The sequence below is a fragment of the Myiozetetes cayanensis genome, unplaced genomic scaffold (assembly GCF_022539395.1).
Source record: "Myiozetetes cayanensis isolate MyiCay16 unplaced genomic scaffold, myiCay2020 scf1, whole genome shotgun sequence".
In the NCBI taxonomy this organism is placed as follows: domain Eukaryota; kingdom Metazoa; phylum Chordata; class Aves; order Passeriformes; family Tyrannidae; genus Myiozetetes; species Myiozetetes cayanensis.
The window spans coordinates 22047700-22073138 of NW_026086604.1; the positions used below are offsets into that span (position 1 = coordinate 22047700).

The following is a 25439-nucleotide window of genomic DNA, read 5'->3' on the forward strand; positions in this document are numbered from 1 at the left end:
GAGGTGCCGGGGCAGCGGGGGGCAGCGGGCGGCGGCAGCGGTGGCAGCGGTGGCGGCGCTCCTCCCGGCGCTGCCTGCCACTCTGCCGGGATGCTTCTGCCGGGTGAGCCGGGGCGGGCGAGCGGGGCGCGGAGTGTCCCGGGGGCTGCGGGGGTCCCGCGGCCCAGGGGCGGCGCTGGGGCGAGCGGGGCGCGGGCGGGCAGGGGAGCCGCCTGCCGCCCTCGCACATGCGCAGCGCGGGCCCGGCCGCGCTATATAGCGGGTTGGCGCCGGCGCCAGCTGAGCAGTGCGGCCCGGGCGGCAGCGGTGAGCGGGGTCCTGCCGGGAGGGTGAGGGGTGGGTGGCTGGTGTGGCGGTGGTGATAATAACGATGCCAGCGCTGATGGTGGTGGCGGTGGTTGGGATGGTGGTGATGATGGTAGTGGTGGTGGCGGTACCGGCAGACCTGGTGCCGGTGCTGGGGGTGTCAGGGGTGCACTGGCGGCGGCGCGGGGCAGTGACTGGGACTGATGAGGCGGGAGCGGTGAGGCGAGAGCGGTGAGGCGGGCTGCCTGCCCGCCCGCCCGGACAGCGTTTTGGAGGGAGAGCGGGCTTGGGGGGGGATGTCCCCGCGGGCGGCCCCATTTGCAGGGAGCTGTGAGCGGCGATGGCCCGGGCGGGTGCACCAGGCGGGAGCAGCGCGGGGTGCCGGCGGGATCCCGCCATCGGCTGCCCCTCGCCCCTCCTCGGAGAGCCCCGCGGGGGGCGGGCTGCCCGGTTTTGGAGGGAGCCGGGCGCGCTGGGGGCGGGGATGCCGGCCGAGCCGCTTGGCGGGCTGACCCCGACCGCCCGCCCGCGCTGCACCCCGCCGGTCCCGCATCCCCTCCCCGGCCCTCGGAGTGGGGTGCCCTTGGGGACATCCCTTCATAGCCCCGGTCCCCGCCTCGGGGGGTCCCTGTGAGGGGTGTCGTGGCAGGGAGTGGGTGTCCCGCGTGTGAGGCGCCGTCCCGGCAGCCCCTTCCTTCCCCCTCAGGTTTTGGAGGGAGCCGCGCTCGCAGCCAGGCGGGAGCGCGGGGGGCGGGGCGGTGCCCCTGTCCCCTCACGCGTCTCCTCAGCACCCTGAGGAGCGGGTGGGTGCTGGATCGGCCCCGCGGGAGGGGGAGCGCAGCAGAGCGGCGGTGCCCCCGCCCAGCCTGACCCCGGCACAGGCCGCCGCCGCCTCCCCGCTCGCTGGAAATTGGCGCGGAACCGGCGCGGCGGGAGCGCGGGCGGCGCCCGGCCCAGCGCGGCACCGCCGTCCCGGCAGGTGTGGGGGGCATCGACCCGGGGGGAGAAGCAGCACCAGCAAAACCTGTGTCTGTGGGGGTGCCTGGAATGGAGGGTGGGGAGGAGCGGAGGGGGTCATAGCCCCGTGGACCCCCCACATCTTCTTGTGTGGGAAAGGTCCCTTTACAATTTCCTGCACACCCCCATCTAGCCTAGAGCCACACTGGCCGCTGGCACACCTGGGTACCCTGCAGCAGGACATGGAGCTGTGTGTGCTTATATACCACAGTCATGCTCTGCTCAGGCGTTCCTCAGGTCAGTAGAGTATTTGTGCCCTTCTGTTTGAGCTGTGTAAACCGTGCTGCTTTTTGTGCTGAGTTCGTGATGCAAAGCGGGGAACATGGTCTTAGTTTTGTGATGATACACTAACTGAGCTTATCTTATTCCTTTGATCCAGGTAGAGATCTTAAAACCCAAAGAAGATGTCAAGACGCAGGTAAGCTCTTCGTGTTGTGCCAGTATCATCTGCACTCATCCAACAACTGCTGCTCTCCTAATGTCTAATGTCTTTTTGCTCTTTGCAGTAGCCGTTTGCAAGCCAAGCAGCAGCAGCCACTGTCCTGTCAAGAAGAGTCTCCTCAAGAACTGCAAACACTAGAATATCTCCAGACCAGAAAAAGGAGAACAGCAGAGGTGACCACTTTGGGCAACTTGAAAAGTTTAATAATACTGGAAATTCTCCAGTGCATTTGGATGGGACAGTCTTTACTCTGCCAAGTTATAAAGTGGGATGGGGTAACAAGAGTTTGCCTGAGCCCTAGAGGTGGGTGTGCTGCTCACTGTCAATGTATTGACCTGTGTCTCTTTTCAGCAGGAGATTAAGAAAAGAGAAGATGGAAAAATTGCTAAAAAACATCAATATGAGATTAAGGTAATTCAATCCTGAATACCACTTCAGACTAGGTGAGGGAGTCCATCTGGTTTATGTTGGTGGGTGTGAAATCATGCATTCCACACTAGAAAGTATTGAATAGGGAAAGTTCTTATCTTCAGATATTAAAAGCTATGGGAGCTTAGCACATCTTTATATGTTCTTGCCTTTTTTACATATGACTTTGTTGCAGATAAAGGATCCTTCAATGTAAAAACCACTGCAGGTTAGGCATAAAAGAGAGAATAAATTCAGATATTTCAGAACAGTTCCATATGCAGAGCAGTTAAGGCCTAGGGGCAAGTCTAAACAAGATCACTGCACTTGTTTTAACTTTAGGTGTGGTTTCACGGCCATTTAGTTAAGTCTCATAACCATGCAGGCCATCTTTACTTTCATTTAACAGTTCTTTTGATTATTTAAATCAATTTAGGAATCTGTGTTCACTAACAGGCTACTCTTAAAACAAGTGAGGGGCTTTAAAGCCATTTGTTTTAAAGCTGATTAGTAAAATAATATAAGTTTCTTTTGCAAACAATTTTTGTTTGCAGTTTTTCTGTCTGTAAAGTAAATGAGACTTAACAGCTATGGTGAAGTGAAACTCTTCTGATTGTGGGGCTGTAGGAAAAAATGCTATGTAAGTACATCAGCTGTACTTGGAGTGAAACTGTGTCACAACTTACCTTTGCTTAAAGGGGGAAATCCTGCTTTCCCATCTCCTTCCTGGATAGCTGGCCATGCACTCCATCCCCTGCCTTGCTCTATTTTTGGTTCTCTTTGAATGAAGCAGTATGCAGGTTCAGTTAATGTTTTGCCAGGTTAGTGAGTTCATTCAGCCCAGCAGAGGCTCTGACAAGCATCAAAGCTGACCACAGAAGGAAGGGGTGGACTTGGGCAGTGAGTACCACAGGAGAGAAGGAAGAGCAGGACCTCCCTTTTCTCTGGGCTGCACCTTATCTGGGTCAATTCTACTGGAATATATAACTTCAGCCTTGGGATACTGAAGTCTGACTATAAAGAGGTTTAGATATACTAAGGGAATCCTGTGTAGTTTACCTTGCAAGTCAACTATATAGGAAAAGTTTCTGTGTTCAGGGCTGTTGTTGCCATTCTGCATGAATGGCATTTCTCCCCCAACTCCACACAGAGCAAGTTCTGTGTCACCATTTTGAAGGCTGTCAGCATGTGCTCCTTGGATTTCGTATCTCCTTACTTGTACTGGTTATGTAGAGCCAAATAAGCATTAGTGAAACAAGTTATAGTTAACTACAGTAATCTAGAATTCCTCCTCTGAGGCTTTCTGCATGAATATCTTTGCACTTCTTTCCTTTTGAGTCACTGCATCCCATACTTGGCATTGGCAGGCTGAGAGATATTAACAGCTGCTGCTTGCTTAGTGGGTATCTAGCTCTGGAGCTAGGGTGGGTGGCTCCTCTCTGGAGCACTTAATTGGAAGATAACAAGTTGCTGAATTTCCACTGAAAGACGGTAGAACCTCCACCCTCTCTTTTCACTCTGAGTAGACAAGTAGATAGGACTAGCAACCTACAGGCTTGTGTTTTAGTACCAGTGAGTATCTTTGCCTTTTGTACTGTAACTGAGCAACTCAAGCAACAAATAGGTTACTTGTGGGTTCATAAACTAAAGACGGTTGTCTCTGTCAAAGCTGAGTTCCCCAAATCCATCAAATCTGTTTATACATGTTCCCTCTTTACTATGAGAAGTTTTACTGGCATTTGATGTGTCTTTCTTGGTTTCAGTGCTTGAACTGATGCTGAGGTCCAAAAAGACTAACATACATTACATATATTGCTGTTACTGTAACCTGCTTCATGCCTTTCTTACTCTTACAGTAAACCCAGCATTTTAAAGATACCTTGTTTGTTTTGCAGAGTTGCTGGCCGCCCACGATAACAGGAGGCATCTCACCTTGCATAATTATTGAAACACCTCACAAAGAATCAGTGACCACTGACTTCTCAAGATTCAAAAAGTACAGGTTCAGTAACCTCTTCATAAATCCATCACCTTTGCCAGAACTCAAGTAAGTTTACTGGATGCAGCAGTTGTTGATGTTTTATCAAATACGCTGAACTGCTGCAATAAAATCTGTTGTACTTTGCTTGTATAACACACACCTCTGCTTGTCTCCTCATTCCTCAAAAAATTCAATGTCCAAAAAAAAAGATAGAAATTTTGGTGGTTGTTCTTTTTTTTTTCCCCCCCCCGATCTTATCTTACCAGACAGATAATTTTCACCTTTCAAAGCTGCCCTTTTATAACTTAACACTGGGGACTCTAAGTGGTTAAGAGGCACATAATGGTTAAACTAAACTTCTTTCAGTACTATTAGAACTGAGTGACCAAAAAATATGAAGCAAAATTTTCATTAAGAACTTCAAAATGTTCAAATCAACTTGTGGCAATATCACAGGTAGCTTGGTAATGCAGTGCAGTATGCTCAGTGGAGTCACAATTCTAGAAGGCTTCCCTTCTGGAGAGGGATAAGGGATAAGATTATATGATTAAATTATACTTTTCAGTTTCAGAATTTCTTAGACATTCAGGTGTGTTAGATGAGTATCAGCTGCTGCTTGTATCAGCCTGGGGTTTAGTGAAAGAGGTGGTAAATTTACTGCAATGCATTAGGGAAAACTTCTGCTGAGATGAATGAGAAAAGAAGCAGAATGTGAAGCATTACTTTAGGAGAACCTTTCTAGATACACCTTGGTTTTTCTCCTTCTGGCCAAAACTTGGTAAGAACTGTCTGGTGATGTTTTGCCTTGAAAGACATGTTCAGATACAGAATTCCATGCAAAGTGTTTAATCCTCTTGTTGATAAGCATCTGGTAAAGCTGACCTCCATCCTCTCTGCTTGCTTAAATCACGGGACTTGTGCATTAAACAAAGAAGTATCTCTCTAACTTTTAACTTACAATGGCAGCAGAATGAAACTAATCTCGTTTAGAATTTGTAGGCAATACCAGTGGTCAGCTCTGTCTCTCTGCTTCTGGTTTGAGAAAGGTAAATATAAAACTCCAAAAATTTCAGTAGGAAATCCTAATTTCATTGGTTAACATGCTGTCCCTCTTAGTACCTGCAGCATGAGAAGCACACCTAAGAAAAAGCCCATATCAATTAATAACAATTACAGAGAAGTCGTATTGATGATATAGGCATCATCTTCCCAAGTAGACTGAAGTGCTAATAAATTATAAGTCAGCAATAAACAGAAACTCAATTTTCCTCTCAGTAGCCTGCTTCTGAGCCTTGAAATAGGCTAGGCAGTAAAGGGATGGATGAGTGACTTTTAAACACCATCTGTAAATATTTTTCTGAAACTAAGCTCAACCAACTACACGTATGTGTCTTGTGTTTCTTGGGGAGGGGGAGTGTTGTCTTTTTTTATGGGGGAGGGTTTGGTTTTATCTCGCTCTTTGAACAGCAACTCAACTAGGCAAAATAGGAAACTGCCTGCATGTGCAACTTTGGGAGGCACATGTTCAGTTTTAATGTCTGTTCTACAGAACTGGACTTGCTGATGATCTTGGCAGGCTGCTGTTGTGGTGATATAAAATGTCCCAAGTATACCTGCAGTTTTTCAATTACCGTAAGGATCTTGCAGTATGTGGAATTTTTCTTTTTGTCTCTGAATGTCTGTAAACAATAAGTAGTGGTTTTATTCTCCTTTTGTGAGCTGCATATATACTTAATAATGCTTTGTGTAACTTTATTCCATAGCTGGGGAAACTCCAAAGATATCTGGCTGAACATCCTGATGAAGGAGAACAGATATGCTCACTGCAAACACTTCACATCACTACATTCCAGTCTGCAACCTCACATGAGATCGATACTGTTGGACTGGCTCTTAGAGGTGTGTTCTTTTAGTTACTTTGCTGTCTGTTGTGCCTGTGAAGTAGGCAGGTAGAAGCACAGCTTTTACATAAACATCTAATAGCAACACATTCTGCTATGGGAAAATGGCAAAACTATTTTGCAACAGAACTATGACTGCTTCTGATCCCCTTGGCTGAGCTACATCCAGACCTTTCCTGGCACGAGACACTGAATTGTCCACACAGGACAGTGAGCAATAGGACTTAACTTTTGCTCTTGCCATACTACTTCTTGCAACAGAGAGAAATCTAATTTTGAGACTTGCAATGAAACTGCTATAGACAGACCAGGTATGGAACTCTAAGTTCAGGTTAGACTGTATCTAAGCTGTGAGACATCTGTATCAAGGACTTGAGTTATCACCCTGCCCCTGTCAAGAGCTCTTGAGTGTCAGCCCCTGATGCTATTTCCTGACTTCATAGGCAATTTTTAATTCTATGATATGAAGAGAGCAGAAGAAAATAGTGCAGCAGTGGCTGGCAGCTAAAGGTTCTTGATATAGACAGATCCCTATGTGAAAGGTCTACAAATAAATCATATATGTATTCTGGTCCAATTGGTTTTCTTCAGACTATTCCAGTTGTCCAGTAAAAGGTCTCAATCTTGGCAGCCTATGTGAAGGAGTATCAGTGCTGTAAATAGAAAGTTATGTTTTGGAGGTGTTTCCAAGAACTTTATATTAAGCAGATTCCATCACCACTACCAAAAGCAATCTTTGCCTCGTGCAATCCTTGCCCATCAGTAGAAGGGACCTTGCAGGATTTTGAAGTCTTGAACTCTTAGGAAATCATCCGATTTCCAAACAAGAATGTCAACAAGGGCCTTGCTGTTGTCTAACTCAGTGGTTCAACGTGCCACAGTGGATTTAAATCCCAGCAACTCCTACACTGTCTTCTGTAATATTGTAACTGAGATACTGTTTAAGGTGACCAAGCGTTATTATGTTTGAGCAATACACTTTCACAGTAACAGTGCCACTTACTTATGGGTGGGCCTGATCTGTACAGTTGTGGTTCTGAATCTTCTTTGGAGCAGTAGCTAATAATGTCAGAGTAGCACATCAATTGACAAATATAATATCAGGTCTAAAAGAATGGACTGTGCTATTTCTGCCAACCAGTCGAATTTTTGCTAGTCAGGAAGGGTTTTAATTTGCAAATGAGCCTCCAACCTTGTCTTGGGAAACAGCTAGTAGTATCCAAGTAAAATAATGAAGCACTTAGGATCTATTTCGTGGATATTCTTTTCTGTTCCTGTTCTTTACTGCACGTAGATTGTAAGTAATTTACAGATATCTGTTTTCTAGTTTGTGGAAGGGATATAGAGTTGCAGATAAGCTGCAGTTGTGGTAGTCCCACCCAAATTCAATTAGAGTTTACATAAAAAAGTAGAGCTCCCCCTAAGATCTCCAGGCCCGGGCAGTCTCCTTTCCTTTTTTTGTTGAACTGGCATTTGAAACACTTTGATACAATGCGAGTATTAAAAGTTCTCGCTGCCAGGGAAACCCGCGCTGGGATGGAGCAGATGGCCGCTCTTGCAGTTTTGTTCCTGCTTAGTGAGGCTGTCAGGGAGCCTGAGGGGCTGCAGGCAGCGCTCCTGGCCTGCCAGCAGAGGCCCCTCCAGCAGCAGCTTCCAGGCTTATTTGCTGTAGAGCCAAAGATTTCAGTTTTTTTAGTGGTTCTACCCTGGGACAGACCTACTGGGAATACAGGGAAGATTTGCTCGCTGACTCCCACTTGAGCTTTGAGCCCTTAATATTTGTAATCTCGCTAATTAGTCTGTGTGCACGTTTTACCGTTTTGTTGGGGTTTTTTCCCTCAACAAGGCTTTGAGTGAAAAACTGTATGCATTTTTAGGAAAAATGATTGCTATTTAAATTGGAAAAAGTATTTCTTGAAAGTATGTTAGTATATCATAGGCAGTCCACGTTTGGGTGGGAGCAGTGGGAAATACCTTTTCCAACCCCGTACTAACCACTGTAGCATGGCACCACCCTGAGGTATGCGATGGTTTGTGTGTGCAAAAGATGAAACGGTGCACACTGCATTTTGCTTTTAAAGCTTGAATACTCCAGTGTACACAGTTTTATAACAGCAAACTGAACTGGATTTTTCTCTCTGTTGTAGGTGTGTGAGGTGTATGCACTCCACCGGGAAACCTTCTATCTAGCTCAAGACTTTTTTGATAGATTCATGTTGACACAGAAGAACATTAACAAGAGCATGCTTCAGCTCATAGGAATTACCTCATTATTCATTGCCTCCAAACTTGAGGTAAGAACCTCTCTTACAGGGAGGATATTGAATTTGGAGTAACTGAAAGGACAGCGATAACATTTATTTCTTTTGTCTGAATCTTTTGAACTTGATGGTGTAGGTACAATACTGAGGATCAGAAGGGGAAAATTGTTTTGTCTTCCTTCAGCTGTGCATATGTCAGTCTCTTGGAGTGTAGTCTTTGTCCTCCCTTTCCTCACCAGCAGGGAAGGAGACCCCATAGACTTAAAAGGCATGCAAACATGCTAGAGGTAGCTTTATGTTGTTTTGTCTTTTTTCAAATATACAGCAGTTGGCAAACAATCTCAGGAATGGGTGTGGGACTTGAACAAAACCAAGCCTAAGGCTCAAACTGCCTGTACATCAGGCTGATACCCTTACAAACCCATTTAGTGGAGTTTTACTCATTTGAAGTGCAGCAGTGGTGACGTTACATTGTGTGCTACAGCTATGAGCTAAGAGCATATTTCTGTGTAGTGCATGGTAGGCCAGGCTGAGAGGAACACTTGGGATATTATGTTTTTATACTGGGAACCCCCCAGATCTCACTGTTGTTCCCAATGCCAAGGTTGTGTGCTACCTGTCCTAAGGAAGTGGGTGGGGCTGTAGAGTGACCATGGAGCCAGCTGGCAGAGGAGGAGTTTTGCTGGCACGCTCTCTTTTACTAACACTTGGTCCCAACTGGCATGACTGGGTTGGCAAATTGCATTGTTAACCACCCCTACACAATGGATTTTGCCAGTTAGGGTGGCTGGTTGTGACATTTTCTCTTATCTTTTTCTAGCTTTTTAATTTTTATTTTTTTTTAAATCTGTGTGACTGCCTCAGCACTGATGTTGCAGGTAATGTGTACCAGCCACCCATTCCTAGCACATCCAGAATTAGGATAGTGCATGTGCTCACATCAGTTGGAATGGCTGAGTAGAAAGAGAATAAATGAAAGGGGATTCTGATTGCTTGGTCAGCATTTATTTCCCCAAAAGCTAAAAGAGTTGCTGTAAGTCCATTGTGTTTTACAGCATATTAAAAACCAAGTAGGTTATATGTTATCTCCTCATCCTGGGAGTTTCAGGTCACCTCATATATGAGAAAAACACTGTAGCATAAGAAATGTTAACATGTTGATAGGGACAGAAAAGTATTTGCCTGTATCTTCTCAGTCCTTCTTAGAACCCTAAGACACTCTAATCCTCATTTTCCCTCTCCTCCCTCCCTTTAAAGGAAATCTACGCTCCTAAAATACAGGAATTCGCTTACGTCACTGATGGTGCTTGCAGTGAAGATGATATTATAAGAATGGAACTTATTATGTTAAAGGTAATAACTTTGCTGTGTCGTTAAGTGCTGGTTGGAAAACTCTCCAGCTGAGCCTTGTGTTTTAATGTCACTTATTTGCTTAGAAAAGGAACACGTTTAATAGGTCCCTGTTTCTGTTGTACGTGCAGTGGACCGCTGATGCCCCTGGCTGGGGTACAGTCCCTGACTGTGAGAAGCCAAGCAGGTTTCTCACACTTGTGTGAACATAAAGGCTCTTACTGGGGCAGGTTAGAAGGCTGTCACTAATGCACTGCTCTTTCCAAGGTCCCTTCCTGTCCAGGAACAGGAGCCTCTCTAGAGGCAAAGACCTCAGTGCCCCTCATGATGGCAAGGATCCATCCAGCACAGAACTCTTTGTAAATCCATTCTTCCTTAACAGATACGAGCTGCAGGTTCAGGCTGCTAGCCTGAAGGCTTGAGGAAATACTCTTTAACTTCCCAGCTTCTGAATGGGGAAGATACATAAGATCCAACTGCAAGGGCATAGGGATACTTGTTTGTGCTGACTGTAGCAAACCCTGTTCAAAAAGCAGTGAGAATGCAATCTAAAGTGACTATTTGTACTTGAAACTGTACATAATCATTAGTGTCTTTTAACCATCTGCACAATAATCTCTGAAGGAGAGGTATATGAAGAAGTCAGAGCACAAAACTATCCTCAAATGGTTTAAGGCACTTAACTGTTTGGTAAATATTTGCAGGCTTTAAAATGGGAACTCTGTCCAGTCACAATTGTCTCCTGGCTGAACCTCTATCTTCAAGTGGATGCTCTGAAGGATGTTCCTAAAGTGCTGCTACCTCAGTATTCTCAGGAAAAATTCATCCAGATAGCTCAGGTAGGTAGTAAACTGTTGGAAAATGCTTCTTTGAGTGGTGACAAGAAAAACTGAACATTACACCCCAAAAGCCATGAAAGGAAGTGTTCCCTTGTTTACTCTCATCTGTTACTTTTTAAGGAATGTGCAATTTTGACTCTACAAATGAAGTTCATGCTCAGTTTTGAGAACAAGCACCCCTGTTTCTCACATACTTTAAAACTTTTCTGTACACTGGAAAAACAAACATCCTTTTTTTTTTTTTTTTAATTATTGTACACTGCAGCATTCTGTAAACAACAGCAACAGCTCTGAGAGGAAGGTGGATAATTTAGGACCCTACAGAAAGTCGGCTGTTTTTAACTGTGTTGCTCCTAACAGTGTTTCTGTGTAATTGCTGAGAAGGCAGCCCTGGGGAGTGTTTTGTCTGCTTTGAAAGTGCTGTGGTTCAGTTTGTATGGGCATGTATTGTGCCCAACCTCAGAGAAGCTTACTGAAGCTGGGTAGCTCAGTGATGTAAACACTACACGAGGTAGTATTTAAATTTATGACAATATTTTCCTGGAGCTCAGCCCTGTTCCAGGGCAGAAGCTGTAGGACTCTCTATGCATAGGCATCTCTGAAACAGGATTATGCTAAAGTATCAGCTGTTAAAATTTGTTACTCTTCATTTCCTCAGCTTTTGGATCTGTGTATTCTGGATGTGAATTCTTTGGATTTCCAGTACAGAACACTAGCTGCTGCAGCGCTCTGCCACTATACCTCAATTGAAATAGTTAAGAAAGCTTCAGGTAAGACACCACTCTAAAGCTTGGCCTTCTTGAGCAGGGAAATCTGGAAGCTATCACAGGCCCAAGGTGGCTAGAGTGTATTGGTTTACCAGGCTGCCAAAGAGCAAAAGCTACAGGGACACTGTTTGTTCTGTGGGTTTCTTGCCCTGCTAATTTCATTTCCTACCATTTCAGATGTAACAAAGACTCAAAAAAGAAGGAAACCCCTTCAGAACTTCAGTCTTTGCTAAGGAAATTAAGCAAATTTACTGTTCCTGCTTTTGAGATACTTGCTCTATTATTTCCTGTTATTTGGGGGATCATTAGCTCTATATTTGGCTACTTTTTCTCCTAAAATGCAGTTCCAAGCAGTCACGTCTCTCAGCAGTACCCAGTATATGTTTTTATAGCGTGACCCAAAACCTTGCATTGAAGCTGAAAGTTGCTTCAGCCTTCCCTGGAAAGCACCAAGAAGCCTTTTGACCTGCACTCACCATCCTTAGCCACCACCCTCTCCTGTAACAGGCATAAGGAAATGCTGCCAGTTTCTTGGAGGATGCCTCTGAATTTGTATCTGCACTATTATTTATTGTATTTTTAAACTTAGGGACATTTTGGAACACTGCAACTCCTTCATAATGTTTAAATATATTCCTGTGTTCTACTCGCTAGGCTTAGACTGGGACAACATTTCAGAGTGTGTAGAATGGATGGTTCCTTTTGTGAACGTGGCAAAAAAATTCCCGGTGAAGCTTAAGAACTTTAAGAAGGTTGCAGCAGAAGATCGACATAATATCCAGACACACACGAATTACTTGGACATGCTGGTAGGTGGTCTGTGGATGTGCAGCTCAGACAGCTGAGGGTGCACTACACATCCCTTCTCCCTGCTCACACCTGGCCTGGCTCCCTGCAGCCAGCGTGGTCAGAGGTGCCCAACCACCACTGATGCTGTAAACAGTGTATGTTTTACTGTAGCATTCCCAGGCCATGAGCAAACACTTGGATTGGCAGTACTGGAGAGGTGTTCCTAAGATGATAATCTTTGTTGTGTGATGTCACCTTGGCTTTACTCAGTATCCTAACTCTGGAGTACTTGAATTGTACGAGTGGTGTGAGGTAGTGGTGCCGCTGACCTGTGATACAAAAGAGCAGACCTTGTGACGGGTATTAACTGGTGTCCTCTTCCCCCACTCACAGGAAGAAGTGAACAGTGGAGCAGTGTCCACTGCCCCAGGTCAGTTATCGCCCGTGTCGACAGGTGGGATAATAACCCCTCCCAAAAGCACAGAGAAGAAATGAAATACAGTCAAATATCAAGAGATTCAGAAACAGGACTTGGTGCTTCAGAACAAGACCACACTAAAGGTGACTCATGTTCTTTACTGCTGTTCAAGACTTTGGCAGTAAAAGATGCAGCAGATGGAAACAGACCAGCATCATCCTTGAGACCTGACAAAAAGGATTCAACTGAGCATTCCACCCTGCTGTCACAGGAGCCTGGACCACCTTGGTCCATTCTGACATGACTTAGTTACTTCTCACTATTCCTAACTTATTAATTTCAAGAACTTTTTTAACAGGGCCTAGTGGCAAAATTTGTCCACTCAGCTTACGTGTCACAGTTGCTTTAATTTGGGCTAGATGTGCAGGAGAAGTTATTGACAGCTTGTACCGATTACCTCTTTGTGACTTGTTCTTTTTCTTTTGGTAAGGTCAGAGGTCAGTGCCTGTCAGTCCCCCAGCTCAGGTGCAGTATTACAGAGGCCTGGGGGTAAGCAGTTTATATCTGAAACCACACGACCGGTGCAGTACAGTGTAGCCAGCCTTGTATCCAATTCCAGCTCCACAGGCGGCTGATAAATTTTCGCAGCCATTTAAGCCTGCCAAAAACTTTGGGTTTAATGTTATCACTGACCTCAGGTAAGAGTATCAGCAAAGGACCTGCTGCTCAAGTAACCATAACTGGAAGTACAGTCCTGGAAGGAAGGAGTTCTGTCCTATATGACCCAGCCACCAACTCGCAAAAAGAACATACTGAGAACTGGAGAAGGTATGGAATAAAGTGAGCTGCAGGTACTCTACACCCACTCCCCTCATAGGAACAGTATTTTAAACTGTGGAGCTAGAAGTTATCAGTGTTTTATAAACAGCATTAACTACTGTGTTTTCTTGGAATATTCACTACCTCTGAGTCACTTCTGTGATGAAGGGCAGTACTGGGAAAGATGGGTATCAGTCCTCCCTCTTTCATGATGCTCCTACCTGTGCCTCACACCCAGGGACATGACACCAAGCAGCCCCTGAAGCTGCACTAGAGCATCAGGTGCCACCCACATCCACATTACACTCACACCAACTTGACAAACTTGAATTCATGTCTTCTTCAAACAAGCCATTGTAGAACTAGCTGAAGTTGCTTCCAGCCTTCTGTACAGTTTGTAAAAATAAGGGGTTTATTATAAGATTTCATCTATTTCTAAGAAGAAAGATACTAGACTGTAAATGTTGTATAAAAATTTAAATGTGTTTTTAAAAATAATAAAGTCTTGAAAGATTTTTTTTCACTTTTACATGTTTTATAGTAGTCTTCCAGCATTAGCCTAGAAGTAAAGTTTTGCCATTGCTTGAAGAAACTTCTTTTTCCTTCTCTGTGCAGCAAGCTGTAGGACTTCCTCAGGATTACTGGCATTCAGCTCTGTCTGGCCAATGGCTTTTATCTTGAAACAAAAGAGGAGACACCATTAGCAAAAGGCCTTCCAGTAAAGCTGTTTCATTTCAAGGCATTTTCAGCACTAGTTCCATGGGTGATTTATTTCTCTAAGGTGCCCTGCCCCCCCTCATCCCTACAACTTTAGAGCACAGCTTCACATGAGCACACAGACTCTAAAAGAACTGTGTGACAAAATTAAAACTGGAAGTGGCAATTCTTTTTAAATGTGGTTTCAGGGAGTGAAAGACGCTCTAAAGAAATCCCAGCACCCTGACCACCCCAGTTTAACTTACTGCTATCTGCCGCTTGTCTGTCTCGCCTCGTTTGTGGTGCAGATCTGAGGGCCAGTCAAGAAAAATCACTTAGAGAGGAAACAGACTTATTCCAGCCATGAACATCCAGTATGAGTGGCATTCCAGCAAAAGGATACACGTCAAATACTCCAAGATGGTGACATCCCAGATGTATTCATAGTAAGAATCCATGGCATCATGACTGAAAGACAAGGCAGGTTAGGTTAACTGGCACATTCACATGCTGGGTTTATGTATCAATAAGCTTCGTTGTAACATTTACCTGTTCTGTTCCTGCAGTGCCTTAAACGCAGTTTTGTAGTCAACTTCTCTGAGGAACTGGCACAAAATAGCAACCTGTAAGGAAAGACTCTCAGTGATTCTGACAGCCTGAATTCCCCCCACACTGAAACCTTCCACACAACACTTTAGGTCCAGAGAGGCACTGGGATGAGTAATCTAGTCTTTGTTTCCACAGCAAGCAAATTCAGAGCACCTGAATAGGGCTTATTCTGACACATCAACAGCAGCAATAGCTAAGAGGAATTTACTCAGATCTGAAGGGGACTGATTTGGCTTCTAGGTTTCTAAATGCATTTAATAGCTTTTAAATCAGAGCCTAATATAAGCTTTGTTACTTCTTGGAGAATGAAGGATGCCCCTGAACAGCACCAGCCACATGTGGTTACCAGGAAGATCAAGGCCAGGTTCCCAACATCACCCCACAGCTACTGTACTGTTTCTCTAAAAAACCCATCTGTATTATACGAGAAAAGTAGGCCAAAACACTCACAGACTATTTCTACTTTTTAGAACATTTGCAAATATATGTTTATTTACTCAGTAATTTCAGTCCTTTGTGTGTCCTAGAAGCAAAGGTAACAACAAAATCTACTTTACTGCAGATTGCATTTCCAAGGAAAGTTGGATTTAGCCTTTCTTTTTAAAAAAGTTTTCCCCCCTTGTTATCAAAATATTAAAAAAATATTTTACTTAATGCCATGTTTCACCTCTCACCTGGGTGTGACAGTTTAGTAAAGAGCAGCACTTGATCATTCTTTTTATCACCTACAGAAAGGTTAAAAACACAAAACACAAGTTCTGAAATGCTCGTTTTGGAACACAAACAGCAATTTTTATGATTTTTTTTTTTTTTTAATGCAAGGGACCAGCTAAATAGTTATTTACATTCTTTTAAGCCCCCTAACAACTCTTGGGTTTTAGCACATCCACTGATCAACTGAGCGTTCATCACTTTGGAGATGTCCCAGGGGTCAGTGTGTGCTGAGGAACAGCACCCTGTGTTTGTGTGAGGCAGCCAGGCCCTGGTCTGGCAAAAAACTTCACCTTTACATCCTGCCACCCCCAGGAAAGGCCTGGTGGGTGGGACCAGCACTGTGCCTGTGATATGGCTGGAAACAAGCAGGCTCCATCCATGCGATACCAGCACCAAAAGCACTGATAATAAAACCCCAGAGGCTACAGGAATGTGTGTGTGATGAACAGTTTTGTCTCTACGCAGAATCAGGATGCTGACTAAATCCAAACAGGGATTTTTGTAAATCTAAATCCCACTTTAACTCACCTGGTCTGTGTACACATCTGGTGGCACCACCTTGTTGAAGAAGTCCGAGCATACAGCTCCTGCCTGTAGGTAATAGTGAAGGGCTGCTGAATACTGATTTGTTGCTGCCATGGAAAAAAGCAAAATAAGGTCTTAAAAAATACAGCAGTTACTTAGTGCTCAGATCAATTGTTTACAGAATTAATCAGACACGTGTATTTCATAACTGAATTCTACTGGGGAAGTGACTTGCGTACCATCATTTAAAAAGCATGGACACACAGGAGGTGGTAAAGGGGATGGATGGATGGGAAATGACATAATCAGGAAAACGAGTATCACAGGGGAAATTCTGCCTTTTGAAAATTACTTTTAATTTTTTCTGGTAGTTGATCTTCAATCCATCAGCACTAAGACTGGAAAGGAAGTTTGCCTTCAGTGAACTTACACACACACTGGTAGTAAAGGAGTTTAGCTGGTGCAGTGAGAGGAACAGCTGATGCCACCACAGGCCTCTCATGGTTCAGCACCAATTCTACTCCCAGCTCTTCCTGAACTGAGGGTAAGACCTCCAGGGGCTCTGTGGCAGGAGCAGCTTGTCCACATTGCTGCTGAAATACAGACCTGGCACACGCCAGGAGTGCTCCAACCACTGTTCTTACAGGTACCAGATCTGAGGCTCCCTACATAACATCTCCTTCTGGGCTGCTGCTGCACTCTGTACAAGCAATAAACTGCCAGTTTATAACCCTGAATCATTCTCCCATGTATAAAGTGACAGCACTGAACACTGGATTAGACCCCTCCCCACACCCCAAGGATTATAAAGCATCTTCCAGACAAATGGGTCTCCTCTGGGAGCAACAGACTTGCATTTTGGCACTACATCTTATACTGGACACCACAGACATCCTTCCCGTCCAAGAAGAGATTTGGAAACTTGCAGCTTGACGGTGCAATAGCCCAAAGCACTGGCAAGTAGATGCCAGAGGCACAGAAAATATTATTTTATGGCCAGAAAAGAACAATCAGGTTTGAAAGCTGAATTTCACTAAAGTGGTTTCAACAGATAATTTAAGTGGAAGAAATGTTGCTCTACCTTTGAGTTTGGCTATGGCCATGTCCTTCTCTAACACACACAACAGGCAGTACCCTACCTGTCTGGTTGTCTTTAGAAGTTCATTCTTCTGCACCCACCCCTCTGCTCTATTTACTCACACTATAAAGCAAGCCCCAGGAACTGACTCTAGACTGGGGAATAATTTAACAGAGCATGGTATCACACAGACTGGGCAAGTTTTCCCCAGGCAACTGCTGCCCTGGCGTTGTCTGGGTACTTTGTCATGGTGCCCAGAACCTGAAACTGTTTGTATTGTCTTAGTTCTGCTGCTGCTCCCAGCTGAGGAGCAAGAATAAATACTGGGGAAGTGGCAGATGAGGACAGAATGACAGGAAAGTGTTTCCCATCACAACCAATACCAGACCAGGAGTTCATGCTTCCTCTTTTACAAAGCTAGAGACTTCTCTATATAAAATACAGATCCTCTCCCCTCTGCTCCAGCAAAGCTGATCTCCAAATTTAAAAGCAACCACTGTTCACAACTTTCCATTCACTTACAAAACACTCAGTTGTCAGGGGTTTCCACAATTACACCACTCAAGAATCAACAACACTAGAAAAGTAAATTGAAAGTGAACTGTTGAAGTTCCTCTTACTCTAAAAGCAAGTCTGCATGACCCATTGGAAGCTCATTCTCTGTGGGCTTAGACAATCTCCCAAACACACCTACACTATAACCTCTGAAGATTTTAACCTCATGTGTCACTTTAACTTATTTTTCATAAGAGAAAATACAAGGAGGATTATGTCAAGCAAAACCCAGAGCAGCAAGGTACCCCTACACACATGCTAAAAGCAGACGTTGGTTTCACTTACCGAAATAAATATCTGCCTGAATAATTAACCAGAAGTGGTTGTTTGCATTGATAGTCAATGCATAGCTGACCAGTTCTTTTACTGTAACAGCTACAGCTTCGAAGTCCACTGATTGAAGACTAAAGGAAAGAAGACAGAAAAGTAATTCCTAAATGATTGCTTCAGTATTTTTAACCACTAATCTGATTTCCTATCTGGCTGAAGTCCAAAGCACCCTGCATTAAGTGCCAAGCAAACATAACTCCAGAAAAGATTTAGTGTTGACTAAAGCTACTGTTGATTTGTTCCAATACAGTAAATCCGACAGAACAAATCTATCCTTCACAGCCTTGGGCAAAAAGTCAGAACTTCGTAAGTGGGTGACACCATGAAAAGATTCTGTGCAGATATGTTCAGTTTCAAGAAGTTTGAAGACAACATCTGAAACTGCTGTAAATTTATCCCATCACTTGCGTGAATGGCCAGAGACAGCAATCTCTGGAGAACTATGGAAACAGCTCAGCAAGAAAGGCTGGGAATGGTTTGGTACACTAGGCAGCCTTTCCCAAAGTTTATATGGAATCTCCATTTTTAAAAATACGGAAGGTTTTCACCTTCCTACTGAATTCTGGTAACAATGAAAACACCTTTCTTCTGCTTGATCTTATAGTATATACTGAAGCCTACATCAGTAACGAGACTGTGCAGTCAGACCAGCTACAGACAAATGAACCCCACTGTGCACCACACACTCTCACAAGAGTAACTTTTTCCAGTGCATACATGGAATCCAGAACAGACTATGAGGTTCCACCTCCACAGAGCCTCTAAACTTCACTGGAGAAACACAATCCAACCAGAACAAATCGATATATAGCATTTGCCACTTCATATCTTGGCTATTACTGAAACATATCTCAAAAAACATGAGTCATTTCCTATTAAAGTATTATACAGTTCACATAGTTACATACAGCTTAATAGAGCAAACAGCAAAATGCCCCTCAGTTTCTTCTCTTTCTTCTTCTCCATATCTCCATTAGGAACATCAAATTAGGAGCAAAACGATCCATGCAAGAAGACCAAACTTCCCATGGACATAATGGGGGCAGTGCTGCTCTTACATGGCAGAAATCACACAACACACAGGAACTGGAACCAAACCCATTACATAAATGCATATTTTGAAAACTGTATTTTCAATCATCATCTTACTTGGGGATGGACGAAGGCCAGATGGAAATGTGCTCTGCTGCAATATCATTCACAATGTCTTCCTAAGGAAAGATAGATGGTAAGAGAAATTACAACAAGAAACATTTCAAGAAAACCAAGAAAGATTTTTTTGATATATACTAACCCGAACATTATGAAGTTTGACAAACAAGGACAATATTGTGGTTAAAACCAGTGGTTCCTGTAGGGGGGAAAAAAAAGAGCATTCCCATGAACCAACCAAATTCCACTTTCTTCCCTAAGCTTTAAAACTATGTAAAAGGTTCTGACACCATTACAATTCCCTATTCAAAGAGGGAAATATTTTGTTAGGAGACCTACAACACAAGGATACTGTAAGAAAGTTTCTACAGGAAGTTTTTAATTACTTCAGATTTTCCCAGTAACTCCTAGGGTATAAACTCTGCTTTGGCTTTACGCACCTTTATGTTGTTTCTGTAGCTACTGCCTAAACCTTAAACTCAAGCAGGGCATACTACAACTTTATATGCATTTACAACCCCACAAGTTTTAAACAATTTCCCTTCTTCTTATTTCTGCTGCTTTTATATAATGCATTTAGCAGTTTCCTTCTCCCTCCAAAAGGAATGCTTTGCTTTGTGACAGCCGCAATAAAATGTACTCCCAACGTTAACAGGTTTCTACTGTCACAATTCAGGATAATTTTTTTTACCAGCTATTCCACACTGCTGTATGCCAGGTATTGTAATACATTCAGAGGTTTTTCAGCTCTACAGAACACCTATATATCTGTTAGATTTTCTGGAGTTTAACAGGACAAGTCCAGAAAAACATTATATCAAAAGTAAGTTCTGGTTGCAAACACGTTCTCAACACCATTGTGACTTACCCGAAGCTTTTTGATGAAAGACAACAATTCACTCCTAAATTAGGGACACAAATACCCATGTAAGTAATCATCCACAACAAAGAACATATGCAAACTTCAACCACTAGAAACAGAGTCAGTAGAGCAAATTCTCCATCTTCCAAAATACCCCTTCACCTCTAAGTTTACAAACACAGGGTATATAAGTGAAAACACTCAACAACTCATTCACTTTTAATACAGTTAGCAAGCTTTACTTCTACATTTAAAACATTTAAATAAAGGGTATGATATTTCATCGAGCTAAAAAAGGCACGAAAGAAAATTACCTTGTAGTAAGTCAACCACTGAATCTAAAATGGAAAGCAACTGAAGTGTACTGTCATTCCCTAAGCTAGGACTGCAATAATGACCTACAGACTTACAAAAGAGAGTACACAGTGATCACTTATAATGTACATTGATTTCCTTGTCATGCGCATCAGACGTTGTCACCATATGACAATCCAGACAAGCACAGCCTGTTTAGAAAAGGTTTCACTGCTTCCCTTCCATAACAAAAACAGCTGCACTTTACTGTTTGAAACAGAGGGGTCACAAGAGGTTCAGTAACCTGGAGTACACCTGACTGCTTCCCTTTGCCTGCCAGAGTATACAAATGAAACCTACAGCACGCACGTACCCTCGTACATGCGTCCCACAGCAGCGTAAGCAAAAGCAGCTGTCCCCGAGGCACACAGTAACCTGACTGGCTCAAGGACGGCAAAGAAACAGTCAAAAGTTTGGCAGGGACACCTTTCCATGTGTTTAACATGGAAAGCTGTTCAACATAATCATACATTCCAAAATGTACTGTATTAGACAGCTCATAATCAGGCTGGGACTTCAGAATAGGCTGCGAACACAGAAGACAAATCAGAGCGTCCTGAATCACTCACTCAGTTCAGGCTAAGGCTGGCAGTGCTCAGGTGGCTGACAATGACATTACTCTGATCAAGAATATTCCTCTTCCCAGGAGCTTAGCTGAACCATAACTTCATTTCAAAACTGAATAACATTAGGTTTAGACTCAGAAGCAAAGTAGAGCTGTGAGCTACATGTTTAGAACAGTTATACAAGTATTTAACTGATTCAGAAAAATTCTATTTCATGCAAAGCAGACACTTCCAGCCCATCAGATAACTGCCCTACAGATGCCATTGACTTTACTGGCAGATCTACATTGGTTATAATGGGAGCATAAGTATACATACATCAGTGTCTGCATGGTGACCTGAATCCCACACACTCCTTTTCTGCCTCTGAGAAATGAAAGCCAACACATCACCACTAATACCCAACTCCCACAGTGGACAGGGTGTTTACAAGAGATCTTTAGCTGCTCCCACCACTCAGATAGTGGAATTCAGACAATTTTTGAAGGGAACGTGGAATCAAACACAGAATTCAAACCATCTTTAAAAATAATTTTAGAAAAACATACCTGTACATGATGCCCAGTGTAGACTCCCTGTGTTTTATCAAACTCACTCTGCCATCATTCCCCCGTTTGTGCTGGTTGGATACACTGCAGATCTGTACAACAACTTCCCAGAGGTCTTTAGCTGTGCGTCTACTTTCTTTGGGACCTGGAAGTTCTTTGCATGTAGCAGCCAGCAACTGGCCCAGCTATGCAATGCAAGGAAAAAAATACAGTGACTACGGTTTCTCTGCATATTGACTGCAGCAAAGGAATTAGTGCTGTTTAAAACAGCTAAGCAACTGATTTGAAGTTACAAACTACAAAGCAGTATCACTAAACTTTGCAGCAGAGAACATTGATGAAGAAGCTGGAAGATAGGAATTAACCAGACCGTTTTCCCCTTCATTGGCTTCCCTACTTGCTCCTGAAAACAATATATTGCATAAAACCTAAAATACAGTTTTACCCAACAAAATACCTACCCTACAGTTTTAACCTACAAAATACAGTTTTACAGAGACTGGCTCTCTAGAACTCACTTCACTTTCTTATAACAGTTAATCTGAACTGCAACTGGCACAACGTTATACAAAAACATTGTCAACCACAAAACACACCTGCTGCTTAGCCCTGCTTTCTCCTACCTCAGACTTAATTCATTACAGTCACAAGGCCCTACATTCTTGAGCAGAAGGGTACATGCTTTGAAAAGTACAAAAGACTTCAACAGGAAAAAAGTCAATCACAGTCTGAGCAAGCTTTGAGACTGAGCACTCATTACCTTCACGTAAGGATTGGTCTGAACCAGAGGTAAGGGAACCTGCATGGTCAAATACTCATTCTCACACCAGTTTAACAGGAAGGCAACACATTCTTCAGCTATAACTTGTCGAAGAGGAATATCTAAAAGAAAATGGATTCTTTGCTTAACTTTTTGTTTTTGAGAAAACAGTGCTATATGAAAACAAGCAAACTTTATTCCCTCTAATTAGCCATTTCTGTTCCACTGCTCTCACAGAAAACACGATGCTTAGCCCCTAAAAGAGACCTCATCTCTGGAAATCAGGAGCAACAAGAGTTTCCTCTAACCACAACAGTATTACATTACTCCCTCGGGATGAAACCCTGAAGAAAGCTTAAACAACTAGCAAAACTTCTTAGGTAAAAGTGCAGATATGTTTGTCCTGTTCAAGTCCTTCAAGTGGCACTAAACAGAAACTGGCAATGTTTAGCAATGTGCAGGCATCGTGAGGCTGCTCTCATTTCCAACTTCTAAAAATGAATCAAACTTTTAAAGACTTACTAAAACCAGTGTCACAGTCACTGCTGGTTTTCCATGCATACATCTAAATGGTAAGTCTGCAATACAAAGTTGTTTTATTTTGTTGTGGGTTTTTTCCTCTTCTCTCAAGGTTTGTTCTTCACTGCATCCCAGGAAAGGCAGAGATACACTTACCAGGTACTCTCATTTCCAAATATCCTCGGACCCTGCTTATAAGATCAGAAGGAGGACGTTCTCCAGAAGCACCAGGTCCAGCTTCATGGGTGTAAATGTCCAAAAGTAGCATTTCATTCAGCATGACTTGACGGAGCTTTGGAGAAAACTCTGTCACAAGCTCCAAGCAAGCAGCAAAAAGCTGTTTTGCGTGGACAAAATCCTGCAATAAAAATTATATGCATTAATGATACTTAGTGGATTCATAAGGGAATATACTAAGAGCTAAAGTGCTGTTTAGGTCCATCCTGGCTGAACCACCCTTGGCATCCATTAGCATCAGCACTGCTCAAGTATCTCACAATGACTATTTATGAATCCTTTAGACTTGCTTACACTTAACAGTTCCAGATTTCTCAAACAAAACAAGAAGCCTAAGCAAAAGAATTTTGGTTTAGTTGCAGTTTAGCAAACTTGTCAATTACAAGGAAAATAAAACAGCATTCCAATAAATTCCTTATGTAAAACACTTAGCCAAAAGAACAGCACTTCATATCAGTAAGTCAAATCAGCATAATCAAAACTTTATATGAACAAAATTATCTCCAGGTTCAATTCACTGGAAAGCCACTACCTTTGCTCTGCTGATGGAACTTTGAGAGACACAAATACAACACACAGAGCTTGTTATACCACCTCCCTCACCTCTTAATTTTTCAGTTTTTTTCCTCAAAAAGGGCTTTCCATATTTTTGTTTTGTTAAGATTCAATTGTCCAAACTAGCCAGTAACCTCAGATGGTTTGCTCACCTTAATTGCACAGCAGTGCAGTCCCTTTGCCATCAGGATGTAGACCAAATCCCTAGTCAGACTGTCTTTGATTCCTAAAATAACATTGCCGTAAACAGTTGGTACTTCCCACTGGGAGAGAAACGCATAGGACATTTGCACAGAAACAAGTTTTAGAATTCACATCACTGCTTAAAACATTATAAACAAGCCCCAAATACTGAAAATGATTGCCATCTAAACAGCCAACTATTTTGTCTTTACATCTAATCACAAGTAATGTATTGCTCATGTAGAAATACAATAAAAACAGCTGGATACCCTTTGTTCACACTCTGAATAACCAAAATTATGGGGGAGGGGAAACCAAAATAAAAGACAAGAGAGCTTAACTTAAAAAGCAACAAAGAAAATCTTCCTTTCTCCTGTTCCCACCTTTAATGACAGAAATTTGAGCTAAAACAATGTTGCTAACTAGTCAGAACACTGAAAGCAAAAGGTACAAAAATGTCTTTTCTCACAAGGAAAGCTTGAGCTGCAGACAGTATTTCCTTAAAACAAAAGTTACAGGTTTTGTTGTGATACTTTTACAGAATGTGAGTTTAGATGTGTATCATCATTCTTATTAAACTACCACTATGCAGAGATGGAAAAGATAAACCATTCTGAGGATCTATGAGACAATGTTTACTGTTCACTGCAGTATGACACCTAGAGACTGTAATTCAAGGACTGATTAATAACCACATGAAACAAGTTACCTTATTTGAAATTGTCCAGAATTGGCGTTCTGAAGTCATACCATGCAGCTCGATTAAGATCTGGCGAATCCTCCAAGGATCTACTGACAGTATGAGCTGATGTTCAAGCTGGCCAATATTGACGCTTGCAGAAGCTGGAAGAAAAGCAGCCAGGTCTCCAGTACATTTCTTCTCAGTGGAGATACTTCTATGTCTTTAGCATATAACACTTCAATCATAACACAGTAAGAACAGCAGACACATCAATGCTTGCATAGGCCTGGTCTATCCTTTTGTGCCATTCCACAAACACCTTGTTTCCAGGATTCCCAGATCCCTGACCTAAAGGGTTGCTTGCAATGCCCCCTTTTCTGACTCCAGCAGCGATGAGTACCCTTGCTACAGTAAAGCAATACCTTTAAGAACTGCATTAAAAAGGGGTTCCTATACTGCCTTAGTGAAAATATGCATTTTCTCAACTGGCTCAAGTCATTGCAAGACTGCATTAGAGCTGACAAGGTAAGTTCTTCCCAGCTCCAGTCACCACCTCACATGTTCTGTGTTAGCTTTAACTTGGGCAGCTGCACAGCCAGCCAGCTACAGCTGGGAAATGAACTGGTTGAAAAGATCTGTGTTTTACTTTGGTAGGTTTAAAAACTCATTCAGATGATACTCTTGGTCCAGCTTACCACACAGTCACATGCACATGCACATTAGTGCAGAAGTCCAGACACAGGGTTCTGTTTCTGGGAACTGCTGCTACATTTGGTTCAAATCAACACCACACCTCTCCCCCTTGGTCACCTGGGGCACATTCATTTGAGCTTATCTATTATAGTCACTTGAGATACAAGCAACAGCCACCTTCTTGCACAAGTAGGACATGCAGAACTAACAATGGGAAGTATTCTCTCAAAAAGCATTCTCTCTAAACTCTTTTGAGAACAGACCTGCACTTAGTAACCTCAAGCATGGAAACAGGGCACTGTGTGCTTCGAAGCTAATAGAAATGCTGCGAAAATTACCTGGGATATCATAAAAAGAAGTCACAGGTTTTGTGCACAGGTTGATTCGAGGAGATCTCTTCCGCATTTGATCAACGAGCAGCTTCCGTTCGTCATCTTTCAGCAGTTTTATGAACAGCTCATGAGATGAGATCATAAAGACAAACTGAAGATCTTCCATGCCCAAACACAAGTTTCTAAACAAA

At 43.2% G+C, this 25439-nt stretch overlaps 2 protein-coding genes across 5 annotated transcripts in view; one reads left to right on the forward strand and one right to left on the reverse strand.

Moving 5' to 3' along the window:
- Window positions 1-13771, forward strand: CCNE2 (cyclin E2). 3 transcript variants are annotated; one of them, XM_050312777.1, is made up of 12 exons: window positions 1-103; window positions 1703-1741; window positions 1830-1938; window positions 2117-2176; window positions 4069-4220; window positions 5918-6053; window positions 8203-8349; window positions 9574-9669; window positions 10371-10505; window positions 11164-11275; window positions 11927-12081; window positions 12455-13771. In XM_050312777.1, the coding sequence occupies exons 2-12, from the start codon at window positions 1728-1730 to the stop codon at window positions 12554-12556; spliced, it is 1218 nt and encodes a 405-aa protein (XP_050168734.1). In that variant the 5' UTR covers window positions 1-103; window positions 1703-1727; the 3' UTR covers window positions 12557-13771. The 3 variants fall into 3 exon arrangements, with proteins under 3 accessions (XP_050168734.1, XP_050168751.1, XP_050168742.1); XM_050312794.1 differs by having other exon boundaries at window positions 2120-2176; XM_050312785.1 differs by lacking the exon at window positions 1-103 and adding an exon at window positions 295-306.
- The window catches only part of INTS8 (integrator complex subunit 8), a 23745-nt gene continuing 12066 nt past the window's right edge, over window positions 13761-25439 (reverse strand). For both annotated transcript variants that reach the window (XM_050312756.1, XM_050312766.1), the window contains 16 exons: window positions 25255-25430; window positions 24251-24384; window positions 23511-23621; window positions 22723-22924; window positions 22048-22169; window positions 21288-21472; window positions 19826-19859; window positions 19100-19156; window positions 18955-19016; window positions 17761-17879; window positions 15846-15949; window positions 15278-15328; window positions 14544-14617; window positions 14398-14462; window positions 14261-14304; window positions 13761-13974 (listed from right to left, as the gene is read on the reverse strand). In XM_050312756.1, coding sequence (XP_050168713.1) covers window positions 13858-13974; window positions 14261-14304; window positions 14398-14462; window positions 14544-14617; window positions 15278-15328; window positions 15846-15949; window positions 17761-17879; window positions 18955-19016; window positions 19100-19156; window positions 19826-19859; window positions 21288-21472; window positions 22048-22169; window positions 22723-22924; window positions 23511-23621; window positions 24251-24384; window positions 25255-25430 — 1657 coding nt within the window. In that variant the 3' untranslated portion in view covers window positions 13761-13857. The remainder of the gene's footprint in view (window positions 13975-14260; window positions 14305-14397; window positions 14463-14543; window positions 14618-15277; window positions 15329-15845; window positions 15950-17760; window positions 17880-18954; window positions 19017-19099; window positions 19157-19825; window positions 19860-21287; window positions 21473-22047; window positions 22170-22722; window positions 22925-23510; window positions 23622-24250; window positions 24385-25254; window positions 25431-25439) is intronic.